The sequence below is a fragment of the Stenella coeruleoalba genome, assembly GCF_951394435.1.
Source record: "Stenella coeruleoalba genome assembly, chromosome: 1".
In the NCBI taxonomy this organism is placed as follows: Eukaryota; Metazoa; Chordata; class Mammalia; order Artiodactyla; family Delphinidae; genus Stenella; species Stenella coeruleoalba.
The window spans coordinates 81089901-81108039 of NC_137169.1; the positions used below are offsets into that span (position 1 = coordinate 81089901).

The 18139-nt window shown below is 36.3% G+C and overlaps 1 protein-coding gene across 10 annotated transcripts in view; it reads right to left on the minus strand.

Moving 5' to 3' along the window:
• The window catches only part of EVI5 (ecotropic viral integration site 5), a 202813-nt gene that overhangs the window by 98080 nt on the left and 86594 nt on the right, over positions 1-18139 (minus strand). For all 10 annotated transcript variants that reach the window (XM_079939218.1, XM_079939214.1, XM_079939213.1 and 7 more), the window contains one exon: positions 8794-8854. In XM_079939218.1, coding sequence (XP_079795344.1) covers positions 8794-8854 — 61 coding nt within the window. The remainder of the gene's footprint in view (positions 1-8793; positions 8855-18139) is intronic.

Below are 18139 nucleotides of genomic sequence, written 5' to 3' on the forward strand. Positions count from 1 at the left end.
TGATACACACACACACACACACACACACACACACACACACAATATGGAATACTACTCAGTCATAAAAAGAGAATGAAATAATGCCATCTGCAGCAACACAGATGGACCTAGAGATTATCATACTAAGCAAAGTAAGTCAGAAAGAGAAAGACAAATACCATGATATTACTTATATGTGGAATCTAAAATATGACACAAATGAACATATCTACGAAACAGAAACAGACTCACAGACATAGAGAACAGACTTGTAGTTGCCAAGGGGGAAAGTGGGGTTGGGGAAGGATGGATTGGCAGTTTGGGATTAGCAGATGCAAACTACTATATATAGGATGGATAAACAACAAGGTCCTACTGTACAGCACAGGGAACTACAGTTCTTTCCTGTGACAACATAATGGAAAATAATATGAAAAAAACAAAACACTCTACGTTAAAAAAATCATCTCCTTTTTGTATAGTTCACCAATATAAGTTATCCCTTCATTTTGCCATCATTATAATTTCAAACTCCCTCTGACCTTTTTGTACCAATTTGCTCTAGAGTGCAATCCAGACTTCTTCCAACCCTGCCTTCCTCTAAATTCCTGCTAAAAATGTCTTCCTCAGAAAATTCTTCTATTAATTCAACCTATTATTTTGCCAGTAAAGACTAAAATATAGTTTATATGACATATAAAATCTCAGAACAAAGCAAATAAAAGACTATGAATTATTGTTGTCTTATTAAGTGGACCACAAATTGGAACAAATAAATCTTATTTATTACAAAGACAGTTTGCAAATTAAATATTTTTGCTCTATTCACTAGAATATATTTGGATGAATTGAAATAGATATTACTTTATGTGTGATCTCAATCTACAAAATAGTTTGAGAAAAAGAAAATATTTCTCATTTTTTTGCTACTCACATTATGTATAGCATAATGGTCTACACAAATAAGCAATTATTAAATGCTCTTAAAGTCTGGAAAGCCAAAGAAATAAATGTGATTCTCAAAATCTTCTCAACATATTTCATGAAAAAAAAAGTAGCATTTTGTTTTCTAAAAGACTTAGGAAGTTAAGTTCAACCAGACAATTGAGTGAATAAAGTTAATATTTCAATAGAAATAATGCTTAAAATTTAAAACTAAAAACATTCACTTGGATTTCCCTCCCCACCCCCTTTAAATCTTCTGAAATTTTGCTATAAAAACCTGAATTCATTTTCCCCCCAAACACCTACACAAACGTCTTAATACCACTTTTTAAATAAATAATCAATTCCTTATTTGTGTGATACCCACTTCATTATGAGTTGAAAAATATAATAGACTTTACAGTTATTAAAGACTGTTTCAGGGTTACCTTCATAGTATTTTGGTAATTAGAGCTTTGTAATCTATTTTAACGTCTGTTATAGGTAATTTTCCCCCTTCTTATATTGTGTTTTTTATCCTCCGCAAACCTTTACTAGTAGACTAGTAGTTTAGAGACTGGGTTTTGAAATGAGGTAGGTTTAGGTTCAAATCCTCACTGTACAACTAACACCTGTGGATATCATTCAGTGCCCTAGAATCTCCATTTCCTCAACTAGAAAATTACACTAATAAAACCTACAATGATGCTGCAAGAATTCAACGAGATAGCATACTGCCTAATATATACCAAATACTTGGTTAATGATAAGCATTGCTATAATATTTTTAAAGTTAGGGCATGAATATAATTTTATTACTTTCGTCTATTTTTTAAAATAATTATTCTTTAGATTGTTTTTATACAACACGTAGTTATTTTTGTCTCTCCCCTTTACTCATCCTTTAAAAACACCCTTTGCAAAGTTTTTTCGGTGTTCGTTAGGTTTTAAACTATTTTTCCTTTAGGCTATTCTTAAATATGCTTTTTTAAAAATTAGTTTAATTAACTAATTAAATTTTGGCTGAATTGGGTCTTCATTGCTGCACGAGGGCTTTTCTCTCTAGCTGTGGTGAGTAGGGGCTACTCTTCACTGCGGTGCACGGGCTTCTCATTGGGGTGGCTTCTCTTGTTGTGGAGCATGGGGTCTAGGCACGCGGGCTCAGTAGTTGTGGCTCGCAGGCTCTAGAACGCAGGCTCAGTAGTTGTGGCTCGCAGGCTCTAGAGAGCAGGCTCAGTAGTTGTGGTGCATGGGCTTCGTTGCTCTGTGGCATGTGGGATTTTCCTGGACCAGGGCTTGAACCCACGTCCCCTGCATTGGCAGGCAGATTCTTAACCACTGTGTCACCAGGTAAGTCCCAAATATGCTTTTATCTTTATTTCAAATTGAATTTCTTTCTTCCAAGATACTTTTGAAATGTTTATTGCTGCTATATAGGAAAGTTAATGACTAAAATCTATCACTTGACTGATTTCTCATTAATTTTTTTTTTTTTTTTTTTTTTTTTTTTGCGGTACATGGGCCTCTCACTGTTGTGGCCTTTCCCATTGCGGAGCACAGGCTCCGGACGCGCAGGCTCAGCGGCCATGGCTCACGGGCCTAGCCGCTCCGCTGCATGTGGGATCTTCCCGGATCGGGGCACGAACCCGTGTCCCCTGCATCGGCAGGCGGACTCTCAACCACTGCGCCACCAGGGATGCCCTCTCATTAATTTTTGAGTATCCTTACTTTTAGTCACATTTCCTAGAATTAATTAAAAAGGTGTTTTCTAAACTTTAAAGTGAAAGCCACAAAGAGAAAGAGCAACAGATACATACACTTAAAAAGAGAGACTTTTTTGACCTACCAAATTAGAAAAGAAAATGAGACTAAGGGTGAGAACAAGAATGAAATATCTAATATACGCAAGGTATTAGTGAAATGGAAACGCTGCCAAGAACATATCCTGGAAATATTCTTTAGGAAATTTACTTAGTGCATATTGAATGTCGTAAAAATACTAATATCCTATAATTCAGTAATTCTACTTTTTACAACTGACTACAGAAATAGAAGGTACCACAAAACTTTATATACAAAGATGTTAACATAAGCATTATTTTTTAATGATGAAAAACGAAAAACCACCTAAATATGCCAAAATAGGGGAATCTCAGTTTCAAACAAACCACTCTATTCTTTCCAGCTTACTCATTTTATGAAGTAACCCAAACTCAATAATCCTCCTTCTTGTTGGGATAATCCATGGATCCTACCAACTTTTCACTGTCCCTCACTGCCTGATATCCTCTCTTCCCAAACAAAGTTTAATTTCCAATCATTGCAGACTTTCCCTTGCTTTTATCCCCCTTTCCCTTCTCTTCTTTAGTAGTGAGCATACTAGCCTGGGAAACCACTAGTCTGGGTCAACACACTGACAACTCTTGAGTCTGCACCTCAGCCAGTAAATATGACCAAAGAAAAATAAAACGGTAAAGTTTATTTCAATTAACAATCACTAAATTCAGTTGGACTCTTAATGCATCCTAGAATAATGTGTTTCCTTAGTCCATTCCTTCTCCCACCTTCTTAGATCACTATTTCATACTTTCTCCTCTGTTTTCAAACCAGCAACCCTCCACCCTACTGTCACTCTCAGATGATAATCTTGTTTCTGATTTCATTGAAAAAATTGAAGCAATCACAACAGAACTTCACAACATCCCACAACCAACATCTTACCTACATTTTTGCCCATATATTTTACATTCTCTCTTGTTCTTTTTTAAAAATATATTTATTTATTTATTTATTTTTGGCTGCATTGGGTCTTCGTTGCTGCACACGGGCTCTCTCTAGTTGCAGTGTGCTCATAAGATGTGGTTGTTTTGGTATTGATTCTTCTTTTGAGCCGGGGATACTCTTCGTTGCGGTGCACAGGCTTCTCATTGTGGTGGCTTGTCTTGTGGAGCATGGGCTCTAGGTGCGTGGGCTTCAGTAGTTGGGGCACACAGGTTTCCGTAGTTGTGGCTCACTGGCTCTAGAGAGCAGGCTCAGTAGTTGTGGTGCACGGGCTTAGCTGCTCCATGGCATATGGGATCTTCCCAGACCAGGGCTTGAACCCGTAGCCCCTGCATTGGCAGGCGGATTCTTAACCACTGTGCCACCAGGGAAGTCCCTTTTCTTTAGCATTTGACACAGTAAATGCCTCTCTTTCTGAAACACTCTATTCTCTTGGCTTCTAGAACATTACATTTCCCTGGTGTTCTCCTACTTTGCTGATTGGCTCTTGGTCTTCCTAACTTTTAAATGTTGGCTTACTCTCAGGCTTAATTCTTGTACTCTTCTGTTTTATCTACATCCATTCCCCAGGTAATCTCATCTACTCTCATGGCTTTTAATATGATCATGTCAATAACTGTCAAATTTTTATTTCCAGCTTGTCCTCTCTTAACTCCAACTTTAAATAAGTCCCCTACATACGAACCTTCAAGTTGTGAACTTTCAAAGATTTGAACATGCGTTCTTAAAACTGCAGCTTGCCCTCCGTCTCTTATTGCTGACAATCCTTCAGCTCTACCATCTTCCACATCCTCTCCCTCCTCCAGTCAGTAATTCTTCTTGCCTGTTCACTCAAAGCCAGCCCCTGTATGCCAGCTGTGGTACTGTACTACTGTACTTTTCAAGGTACAGTACTATAAGATTAAAAATGTTTTTTGCTTGTTTCTTTATGTAACATTTGTGTGAAAAGCATTATAAACCTATTACAGTACAGTACTATATAGCCGACTGTGTTAGTTGGGTACCTAGGCTAACTCTGTTGGACTTTACAAACAAACTGAACTTACAAATGCGCTCTTTGAACAGAACTCGTTCGTACACAGGGGACTTACTGTATTTCGAGGAGCTACTTGAACAGCTCCTGGGCATCTCATACTTAATATAACCAAAACTGGGGCTCTTGGTATTCCTCCTGTAGACTTTCCCATTGCAGGTACTGGGAACTGCATTCTTCTAACTGCTCAGGCCAAAGTCCTTGATTTCTGTCCCTCTGACACCTCCACAATCAGCTATACCTTTAAAACCTATTCAGAATCTAATAATTTTTTAACACTTCAGTCCAAGCCACCACCACCCCTTGCCTGCATTACTTCACCAGCTTTCTACTTAATATCCCTGCTTCTGCTCTTACCCCCTGCAATATACTCTCAACACAGCAGCCAGAAGATGCACTGAAAACTTAAGTCAGATCTTGATCTTCTCTACTGAAAACCCCAGTGGCTCACCAGAGTAAAAGCTAAAGTCTTCTCATGTTCAGCAACTTCCTACATTATCTGCAATGTGCAACACCTTACCTCCTTTCACTTCCCTCATCTTCATGTTGTCCCATCACTACTCCTCATCAGCATGCTCCTGACCAGACCCTGCTCTCCTTATATATCTAGCTCCCTCACTTCCTTCAGGTCTTTATTCAAAGGTAACCTGGTCAACTTCTCTAAACTTTTAATCTGAACACTATCATTTTATTTTCCCTTCCCTAAGATATTTTTTTCCTCTGTTTAACACTTATCACCATCTAAAACACTGTACATTTTACTTATTGTCTGATTTCCATACTAGGGTATATAGTACCACAAGGGCAGGAATTGGTCTGTTTCATAAACACATATCAAGTGCCTAGAACAGTGTTTGGGCATGTAGCAGGCACTGTAAATATCTGTTAAATGAACGACTTCTTAAATAAATTAAGCTATTATATCCCCATTGGATTTTATTAAGTAGCTATTCATTTTTTAATGAAAAGTTTGTAATGCCACAAAAAACGGGCATCCAAATCCTTCCTACATCACAATACATTAAAGTCTCTCTTGCAAAGTAGTAGTGTGTATACACTGAAGAACATGTATGGGTCTAAGACTAACCCAAATCAGAGTTCAAACTCTTGACTTCTACCACTTTCTGTCAGTATGACCACTAGCTTATTATCTGAGCTTTCTGAACCTTAGTTTCTTCATAGAAAGATAAACAACACTTTCATAAGGTTACTGGAAGAATAAAAGGAGATAATGTACGTAAATTATCCTTCATATATTAAGTGTTGAATAAATGTGTCAGTACTAGTACTTTATATTGATTGTTCAATATAATTCCTGGATGACTTACATAATACTTGTCATGTTTTTTTATGTTAGGCAGTGAAAACACAGATGTTTTTATATTACGCTCTAGTTTTCAGCATATCTGGAATATTCCATAATTTTTGAAATAAGAAAAAATATCCAAATTCTGACTAAAAACCAGTCAGAATTTCTAACTCCTCTTCACAGGGCTTAAATCTCTATACCCCAAAACATAAATTTAAACATAAATTCATATGTCTATCTTAAATAGAGTAGGGGATAAAGGCTCTTCCTTTTTTAAAGATCTGTGGTTTATCCCAATATAAGCTAGAATCTTAATATTTCTTACCTCCTCCCCCTCAGGTGGAACATCAAGAGATTGGAAGAAGATACTGACAAAGGTGTTTCTATTAACAAAAAATTTCGCACAGTAAAATGTAAGATCTACCGTATGAAATCGTTATTATCAAAATCTTCCTGCAATACTTTCAGAGAAGGAATGGAAAATACTTGAAAGTCACCGTCTTGATCAGGGAGCTGACAGGTATAATTCCTAGCGTAAAGGTCACTGACCCGAAGGTCAAACCTTAAACACATGTCACAGCATCAAAGGCTGATTTTTACGTCTATATCAAAACGTCACATAATTATGATCATAATACTTGCGTAAAGAACAGCGTAAGATTATCTCCCTGAAGGCTTTTGAGGAGAACCAAGGCAAGAAAGTACTAGTTTAACAGAATTCATTCCCTTGTAAAAGGGCCCTTGGGGGAGGGGAAGGGAATTGAAAAAGGAAGTGACATTTCCCAAAGAAGAGAGAGGCTCCATGATACATGGCTAATTAATTGTAAATAAGGTGGTCTTCTGGTTGGGAATGAGATGAATTGCCAGGTCCAGCTTAAAAATCAGACATATGCAAACATGAAGTTAAAAAAGTAGAGTTACACAAAAATTGTTTTGGCTTTGCCCTTCAGAGGGCAGGAGGAATGAAGAAAGGAATGAAAATGGTACAAGAGTAAAAAAAGAACTATGTGGAAACAAGATTTTATAAAAGGAACTATCTCTGAGATCAGCGTATTTATTTACCCAATGCACTCCACTAACTTTTTAAACTCCCCCCCCCCCCAGATTCTTCTCTATAAACAACTTTGTGCCATCTGTTTTTGCCTAAGACATACTCAAAAGTATTTTGTGAGGTATATGAACTATAACTTTCCCCAAAAATCAAAATTTGAAAAAAACTGCAAATATAGGCTAATGTCTGCTAGATCTTTTTGAAAAGGCCTTTGCTATTCCTACATTCATGTGACTTAATTTAAAAAAACTTCTTCAAGAGCAAGGATTGTTCATAGAACTGTTATTTTTATTTTTTTATTTTTTGCAACTACAAGCATGAGGAAACGAACAGGATGGCTTCCCCATCCTCAGATTCTTGATTTGCAGTTCCAAATATTTGTGGTATGCAATAACCCATACCCTCTCCCCACTCATCAGGATGATGCACTTTTTACTTTCAGTAGGTTGAAGTGGAGAGTATGATTCAATATTACCCTTACTCATGGAACCTAAAAGAAAAGCAAATGGTAGAGCAGCAGGTGGGTGACAGAACAAAAAAAAAAGAGGGAAAAACATCCACAGGGATCTTTTCCTTCTCTCCTCCTCTCTCTCTCTGAAGAAAATGTATAAGTATCTATTTCCAACAGATAGTGGGTAGGTGACAGAAACGGAAATAAAACATGTATAAAAGGGAGACAGATTTGATGAGGGAAGAGACTGTCTCCCAGGTGGCTTCTGAGCAGGATTATGGTAAGAAAGAGTAGTAATTTAACAGAACCCATTCCTAGTAAAAAGGCATGCGGGGTGTGAGTAACGAAGTGTTATTTTATAGCAAGGCAAAATAATACACAGGTAGGGAATTGTAAATAAGATGGTCATCAAATGTCTTGCCAGGTTGAAGTAAAAAATCAGACACATCCAAATATACAAAAGTGGAGTCATTCAATAAATTTGTTTTTTTGTTTCTTTTTTTCTTTTCTTTTTTTTTTTTTTCAGGCAGCTGGGGGGAAAATAAAAGGTAAGGAATTGGATCAGCCAGTCACTGAGTTCCTTCACTAACTCATGCTTCTACTCATTAGCCCCATCCTGAAATATCAGCATAAATGCCAATTCAATTTTGCTTAACACCCAGCTCACACAATGCCAAAGATCCTCAACAATTTCTGGCCTACAGGGATACAAACAAGAATTTTAAGGTACACGTGGGAATTTACATGTCCTTCAAATTGAAAATCTACCTGTTTCTCTGAACAGTAATTCAAAAATAATCTTTGGTTAGCGATGAGAAAATTTAATTAGTCAAAGCTTTCTGCATCTTTAAGGCAGCCATAATTAGTTCTAATGCAATGATCTACTCTATTAGGTCTCCTTTATACTATACTGCTTTTAGTCTCAGCATGTTACAGATTATATTCTCTATAACTTTTTAAAACATGCTTAAATGAAATGATAATTATCTTCCCCAAAGAAGTATTTTCTCCTGATGACCCACCAATAAATCCAGAAAAAGGAAGCTGCTTTCTTTCACACTAGAACAAAAACCACTTCAGATCAGTTTTTGAAATGTCTGTTTTTAACTATAATCTAGTGGGATGGTAAATTTATCAATAAATAAATACAAACATCATTGTTAAATTTATAACAGGTAATAAATATATCAACATAACATCTACTGCCAAATAACTGACTTTAATGAATTTATGTTCAGTACTTTTAAAAGTCCTAAGATGCTTACTTTAATTTCAACTTGTTCTTCCATTTCTTTAGTTTTTATTGTAGTATATTCCTTTTCAAGCCTGAGAAAGAAAAAAAAAAGTTAAAGGTATGCTTTCATTCCAAACTAGTTACGGAAATTATAAAATTTAAAACCATATATTAACACAAAATACAATTTTGCTATGTTCCCCCAACTTATGACTTGAGATACTTGAAATCAGAAAAACCATCTCAATAGTTATACAGGCTATCAGGAAAAAAAATTACTTCAAAAATAACAAATATAAGAACCACACAAAAGTAAACTTTAGAAAGTAAACTGCTATAAAGCACCAGAGAACTGAGTTTAGAGATTCTATTCAGCCCTTAACTTACAGAAGAAGCACAAACCCTTCCCTCTCAAATTAAAATACACTGATAAAATTCAACTGGATCTTAACTAAACTTGACTAGAAATCTGTAAGGAGAGAAAAGGAACAACTCTTCCTAACAAAAAAATTCCAGTTAATAAATGTAGAAAGAATGAGGCAAATATAAAAATCACCATTAGAACTCCACAATAAATAACTGCCGTAGGCAAGAAAAATGAATGAATGCTAAAATTAGTGGGTAAAAGTTTAAGCACAGTCTCACAGTATCTCTCCCCAAATATTTACTAATTACAAAGGAAAAAATAGTAAATTTATAGTACAGGATCTTAGCAGACAGCATCTGAGCCAAATGATGAAGGTTAACATCACCGGTAACGCATACCGACATGACACACCCCCTGTTAAATAAAAAGTACTGAGAAAGGCGGCACCTCACCTCTGTGGTATCCTTCCCAATAATGCATATCCTCAATCTAATCAAGAGAAATCATCAAACCCCAATTGAAGGACATTCTAAAAAATATCTGACCAGCTCGCATCAGAAGTGCCAAGGTCAGAAAAAACAAGAAAAGACTGAAGAACTGTCACGGACTGTAGGAGACTAAGAAATAACAAACAAATGCAAGGTACTATTTTTGCAACTCTACTATAAACAAAAAATTATCAGCCATCCAAAAATTAGTCCTACCAAATTATTTTTATACCTTACTCTCAATCAAAAATGTTAATAACAAGTTAAACCCTCCAAATAATAACCAGGTCCCACATAACTTATAGCTTCTTTTAAAAATCAAGTTCTCCCTCAAAGGACAAGAATCTATGTATAATTTCATTTATCTCACAGAACATTTTTTTTATTGTGGTAAAATACACATAACAAACTTTACCATCTTAACTATTTTTAAATGTACAATTCAGTGGTATTAAATACATTTATAATGTTGTGCAGCCATCACCACCATCATGTCCACAGCTTTTTTCATCTTATAAAACTGAAACTCTGTACCTATGAAACAATAACACCTCATTTCCCCCTCTCACCAGGCCCTGGCTACAACCATTTTACATTCTGTCTATGTGAGTCTGACAACACTAAGTATCTCATATAAGTGGAATCATACAGTATTTGTCCTATTGTGACTGGCTTATTTCACTTAGCATAATGTCCCCATAGTTCACCCATATTATACCATACATTGAGCGTCTCTTTATGTGCTAACTGACCATTTATATCTCTTTGGAGAAATGTCTATTCAAATCCATTGTCCATTTTTTAATCCAGCTGTTTTGTTTTTGGCTGTTGAGTTTTAAGAGTTCTCTATATATTCTAGATATTAATCTTTTATCAGATATGTGATTTGCAAACATTTTCTCCCATTCTGCGGGTTGCCTTTTTCTGTTGAATGTCTTAGAATACACAAAAATTTTCTCAAAGTACAGTAATATTTTATTTTTAAATTTTATGAGCCTCTAATGGATAGAACTTTTCTGAATTTTTTATTTTTATGTTTTCTTCCAGTTTTATTGAGATATAACTGACATACAGCGTCGTATAAGTTTAAGGTGTACAGCATAACAATTTGACTTATATACATCATGAATTACTACTACAATAAGTTTAGTGAACATCCATTACCGCATATAGATTTAAAAAATCATTTATTTATTTACTTTATTTATTTTTGGCTGCATTGGGTCTTCCTTGCTGCCTGCGTGCTTTCTCTAGTTGCGGCAAGCGGGGGCTACTCTTCGTTGCAGTGCACAGGCTTCTCGTTGTGTTGGCTTTTCTCGTTGCGGAGCAAGGGCTCTAGGCACATGGGCTTCCGTAGTTGTGGCTCGCGGGCTCTAGAGTGCAGGGTCAGTAGTTGTGTCGCATGGGCTTTGTTGCTCTGTGACATGTGGGAACTTCCCGGACCAGGGCTTGAACCCTTGTCCCCTGCATTGGCAGGCGGATTCTTAACCACTGCGCCACCAGGGAAGTCCCAACCTGTTACATTTTTAAATTGAAGTTGTTCCGCTCTAGGGCTTAAAATAGAAAAAATTTTTTTTTCCTTGTGATGAGAACTCAGAATTTACTCTCTTAACAACTTTCATATATAATGTACAGCAGTGTTACCTATCTTTATCATGTTATACATTACATCCCCAGTACTTACTTATCTAAAAACTGGAAGTTTGTGCCTTTTGACTGCCTTTATCAATTCCCCCTCTCTTGGCCCCCACCTCTAGTAACAACAAATCTGATCTCTTTTTCTATGAGCTTATTTGTTTCTGAAATATAACTGACCTACAACACTATGTTAGTTCCTGGTACACAACATAGTGATTTGACATTTCTATACATTTCAAAAGGATCACCTAACAAAGCTATTACATAACTACTGACCATACTCTCCACACTGTACATTTCACACTGAGGACTCATTTTGTAACTGAAAGTTTTTACCTCTTAATAACCAAATTTTAAATTTTTCATGAACTTTAGTTTGTCTATTTTTTCTTTTGTTGTCTGTGCCGTTGGTGTCATATGCAAGATATCATTGTCAAATCCAATGTCATGAAGCTTTTGCCCTATGTTTTCATCTAAGAGTTTTAGTTTTAGGCCTTAGATCTTTGATCCATTTTGACTTAAATTTTGCATATGGTGTTAGGTGAGGGTCCAACTTCCTATTTTCGCATGTGGATATCCGGTTTTCTCTGCACCATTTGTTGAAAGACAGTCCTTTCCATATTGAATGGTCTCAGCATCCTTGACAAAAATCATTTGATCATGTATGTAAGGGCTTATTTCTGTCTTTATTCCAGTGCCAACCTGTTTTGATTACTGTAGCTTTGCAGTAAGTTTAGAAATCAGGATGTGTGAGTCCTCCAGCTTTGTTGTTCTTGTTCAAGATTATTTTGGCTATCTGGGGTCCTTTAAGGTTCCATATGAATTTTAGAATGGGGTTTTCTATCTGCAAAAAAAAATGTCATCAGTATTTTGATAAGGACTGCACTGAATCTGTAGATCATTTGGGGTAGTACTGACATCTTAACAAGATTAAGTCTTCCAATCCTTGAATATGGGATGTGTTTCCATTTGTTTATATATTTAATTTCTTGCAGTAATGTTTTGATGTTTTCATTGTACAAGTCTTTTGCCTCCTTGGTTAAGTTAATTCCTAAGTATTTATTTTGATGCTATTGAAAAATAAAACTTTTTCACTGATCCACTGGTTGTTTAAGAGTGTGTTGTTTAATTTCCAAAAAATTGTTGTTTCCGGTTTTACTTCTGTTATTGATATCTAACTTCAACTTGTTATAGCTGGAGAAGATATTTTGTACATCTCTTAAAATCTACTGAGACTTAATAGTGTTGTTATTGGGTAAAGTGTTCTGTGTATCTCTATTAGATATAGTTGGTTTATTGTGTTGAGTCCTCTATTTCCTTACTTATATTCTCTGGTTGTTCTATCCATTACTGAGAGTGGGATATTGAAGTCTCCAACTACTACTGTAGAACTGTCCATTTCTCACTTCATCTGTCCATTTTTGCTTCATATATTTTGATAGTCTGTCATTGGTGTATAAATATTTATAATTGTAACACCTATTGCTATACTGAACCTTTCATTAATATATATTACCTGTCTTTGCCTCTTGGAAACTTTTAAAATTTAAAGTCTGTTTTGTCTGATATTACTATAGCTACCTCTGCTCTCTTTTGTTTACTATTTGCATGGAATATCTTTTCCCACCCTTTCGCTTTCAATCTATTTGCATCTTTGGATCTAAAATGAGTCACCTGTAGATAACATGTAGTTGGATCATGTGGCTTTTCCCCATTCTGCCAATCTATGTCTTTTGGAGAGTTTAATTCATTTACTTTTTTTTTTGGGGGGGGGGGTATGCGGGCCTCTCACTGCTGTGGCCTCTCCCGTTGAGGAGCACAGGCTCCGGACGCGCAGGCTCAGCGGCCATGGCTCATGGGCCCAGCCGCTCCACGGCATGTGGGATCTTCCCAGACCAGGGCACGAACCCGTGTCCCCTGCATCGGCAGGCGGACTCTCAACCACTGCGCCACCAGGGAAGCCCATTAATTCATTTACTTTTAAAGTAAGTACTGATAAGGAAGGACTTACTGTCATTTTGCTATTTGTTTGCTATATGCCTTGTAGTTTTTTTTGTCCCTCATTTCCTGCATTATTGTTGTCTTTAGTGTTTAGTTGGTTTTTTTGTAGTGAAATGCTTAAATTCCTTTCTAATTTCCTATTGTGTATATTCCATTGTTATTTTCTTTGTGGTTCCATGGAGATTATATTAACATTCTAAAGTTATAATACTCTAATTTGAATTTATAGCAGCTTAACTTCAATAATATACAAGAACTCTGCTCTTTTATAGCTTCTTTCCCACCCCTTTTGGTTACTGGTCACAAAAACATGTATTTATACATTGTGTGCCCCAAAACACAAACTAATGATTCTTTTAAATCTATTAGTCTCCTAAATAATGTAGAAAACAAGATTTGGAGCTACAAACAAAAATTACAATACTAGTAACTTTTAGACTAATAACTGCTTTTTTAAAAATGTATTAATTTATTAAATCATGTAGAAAACAAAAAGTGGAGTTACAATCCACTGTTACGATAATAATAGCTTTCATAATTGCCCATGTGTTTGCCTTAATTAAGAAGTTCATTTTGTGAGATGACTTTGAGTTACTGTTTCGTGAGTGTCCTTTCATTTCACCCTGCAGGAATGAGTATTTCCTGAAGGGCAGATCTAGTGATAACGAGCTTAGCCTTCATTTACCTGGGAATGTCTAGATTTTCCCCTCACTTTTGAAAGACAGTTTTGCCAGATACAGGATTCCTGACTGTTTTTCCTTTTAGCACTTTGGATATAAAGGCCCACTTGTCTTCTGGCCTCCAAAGTGTCTGATGAGAAGTATGTTTATAATCTTATTGAGAATCCCTTGTACATAATGATTGGCTTCTCTTTTGCTGCCTTCAAGATTTGCTCTCTCTTTGCCTTTTGCAAGTCTGATTATAATGTGTCTTGGTGTGGGGTGTTTCTTACATCACTTTACTTGGAGTTAATGAGCTTCTTAAATGTTTATATTCATGTCTTTCAACAAATGTGTTAAGTTTTCAGCCATCATTTCTTCAAACATTCTATCCCACCACCCCACCTTCTCAGATTCCCACAATATGTATGTTGGTCCACTTGATGGTATCCCACAGATCCCTTAGGCTCTGTTCACTTTTCTTAGGTCTTTTTTGTTGTTGCTATTCCTCGAACTCAGTTATTTCCAGTATCCTATCTTCAGGTTCACTTATTCTTCTACCTGCTCAAATCTGCCTTTCAATCACTCTAGTGAACTTTTCATTTCAGTTATTGTACTTTTCAGATCCAGAATTTCTTTTTGGTTTCTTTTTAGACTTTCTATCCCTTTACTGATATTTCCATTTTGTTCATACATCTTCTTTACTTTTCCCACAGCTTCCTTTATTTCTTTGAGCATCTTTTAAAGTTTCTATCTACCAAATATGCCATGAAGTTTCCTTCAGATACAGTTTATTTTTTTCCTTTGAATGGGTCATATTTTCCTGTTTCTTCACATGCCTTGATTTTTTTGTTGTTGAAAACTAGACATTTGAATCTAGTAATGTGGTAACTCTGAAAATCAGATTCTCCCCCTCCCCAGGATTTGCTGGAGGGTTTTTTGTTATTGTTTTTGTCTTTTTGATTGTTATAGGCTGTCTCTGTGTTGATGACCAACCTGAGCTGTAAACTTACGGTATCCACAGGTCTTTTCTGAGCCTCTCCCTTGGGCATACACAGTCACGTTTTAATTTTCTCCATATATGCAGTTGTTTTTGAACGTCCTAGTCTTTTGTGTCTGGCTCCCAAAAGCGGAAAAAGAAAAAATTGAAGGGGAGAAAAGGGCACGAGCCCTTTAAATCTCTTGGCAGTCTCTTCAGCCAGAGGAAGAGGTGCAACAACAGTGGAGAGAGGTGCGACATCAATGGGGAGATGTGCAAAAACAACTTCTTTGCACCTGTCCAATCAAAAACAGTGATCAGGAATCAGAGCACAGATCCCTAATATGTGGAGGACATGGTCTTTTTTGCCCACCCTGACTCCCATAAGCTGCATGCAGGCTGTTCCAGGAATACAAGCACAGCTGCCTGTCAGTGGCTAAGGGGTAGAGAATGGGTAATGTGCTAAGAGCTGAACTGATCAAATTAACTGCAATTTACCATGCCTACCCCTAGCAGTTACAAGTCTTCAATAGACTTCAGAGTTCCAAAACAGTTAACATCAGACAGATTCTGCCAGTGCAACTACTGTCTAGGTGGCAGACAGATTCCTGGTGCTTCCTACTCTGCCATCTTTTCACAATCTTCTGTCCACAGTGACTACGTAATATGCCAATTTTGAGGCTTAGAAAGAAGGAGAAACTTGCCTAAGGTCACACCCTTAACTGCTACACTGCTATGTCTCTTACTTTGGTATGTCTAAAAGAATACAGGATATCCAAAAAATTTTTGATTCTAAAAAAGTGCGAAACATTTTGAGCAATGGCTGCACTGTTGAAATAACTTTATAGCCTTCACAAATGACTACTGTGAAGCAGATATTTTGTAATGTATTGTGATAAATGTCATCATTACTCATTCACAAACCTAAAACAAAACACTATGAGTTATCATTTAATCCTTGATTCCCAATTCAGTCACCAAGCATGTTCAATTCAACCACCTTAACACTGCTCTAAAATTCAATATTACTTTTTCATCTGCATTGATAATTTTTTTAAACAAACTTTATTTTTTAGAACTGTTTTAGATTTACAAAATAATTAGAAGAATATAGAGTTTCTATAAACCCCATCCCCAGTTTCTCCTAGGTTTAAACCTTACATTAGTATAGTACATTTATGACAATTAATGAACCAATATTAATATATTATTAACAACTAAAGTCCATACTTTATTCAGGTTTCTGAAGTTTTTGGCTCATGTCCTTTTTCTACTCTAGGATCCCATCCAGGATACCACACTACATTTAGCTGTCACGTCTTCTTAAAGTCCCATGGTTAGGACAGTCTCTCAGACTTTCCAAGTTTTTGATGACCCTGACAGTTTGAGGAGTACTGGTCATCAGGTGTTCTGTAGAATGTCCCTCAACTGGGATTTGTCTCATGCTTTGCTCATGATTATATTGGTAATATGGGTTTTGGGGGAGGAAGACCACAGAGGTAAGTCCCATTTTCATCAAAGGTATAAACTATCAACAGGATACCACTGTTGATGTTGACCTTGATCACCTGGCTGAGGTATGATCAGGTTTCTGCAAACCCACTTCCAAGTAGCTGCAAAGCTACCTCCCTCTCCCTTCACTGGTAGTATTTTTAGGCCTTTGTTATGGCTTATCTAAATTACTAGAGGAATCTTTTAATTGTTCTTGCTACTTGCCAGTTTCTTAACTCAATCTTTTCTAAACACTATTACCAGAGTGGTATTTTGGGGGGACTTCCCTGGTGGCACAGTGGTTAAGAATTGGCCTGTCAATGCAGGGGACACAGGTTCGAGCCCTGGTCCGGGAAGATCCCACATGCTGTGGAGCAACTAAGCCCATGCGCCACAACTACTGAGCCCGCGCTCTAGAGCCCGTGAGCCACAACTACTGAGCCAACGTGCGACAACTACTGAAGCCCGTGCACCTAGAGGCCGTGCTCCACAACAAGAGAAGCCACCACAATGAGAAGCCTGCGCAACACAACGAAGAGTAGTCCCCATTTCCCTCAACTAGAGAAAGCCCATGCACAGCAACAAAGACCCAACACAGCCAAAAAATAAAAACAAATAGATAAATTAATTTAAAAAAATCAGGGCTTCTCAAAAACCAGTCTGAAAACCACCTAGTAGTTCTTAATTTAAAAAAAAAAATAATAAGACTCAGTGGATTCACACAGATATAAATAAATAAATAAATAAGCAAGCAAGCAAGCAAAGAGATAAAAAGAGAAAGAAGGGAAACCTCTTCCTTATACTAGAATGCCAATTAATAAGGAAGGAATGAGGGAGTGAGACAATCATAAACAGAGACAAATATGGGGAGGGTAAGTTCGGTAAGGAACAGGATATTATATAACCTCAAAGTACCTTGACACAAATTACTTACTCATAAAAGACAAAATAATAACTTTATAGTAGTAAAATCTGGCAGACATCACCTTATTAACCAAGTGATCAAAGCTAACATCATCTTCCTTAAAAAAGTAAAAGTAGAGCTACCATATGATCCTGCAATCCCACTCCTGGGCATATATCTGGAGAAAAACATACGCTGAAAAGATACATGCACCCCAATGTTCATAGCAGCACTATTTACAATACAAGACATGGAAGAAACCTAAGTGTCCATTAACAGCTAAATGGATAAAGAAGATGTAGTATATACACACTATGGACTATTACTCAGCCTTAAAAAAGAATGGAATAATGCCATTTGCAGCAACATGGATGGACCTAAAGATTATCATACTAAGTGAATTGAAGTAAGCCAGAGAAAGGCAAATAGCATATGATATTGCTTATATGTGCAATATAAAAAAATGATACAAATGAACTTATTTATAAAACAGAAATAGACTCACAGACATAGAAAACAAACTTACGGTTACCAAAGCGGGGAGGATAAATTAGGAGTTTGGGATTAAAATATACACATTACTATACATAAAATAGATAACCAACATGGACCTACTGTATAGCACAGGGAACTATACTCAATATCTTGTAATAACCTATAATGGAAGAGAATGTAAAAAAAGAATATATATATACATATATATGTGTGTGTGTGTATATATATATATATATATCTGAATCACTTTGCTGTACACCTGAAACTAACACAACATTGTAAATCAACTATATTTCAATAAAAATTTAAAAATAAATAAATAATTGTTTTTTAAAAAAGGTAACATCATCAATAT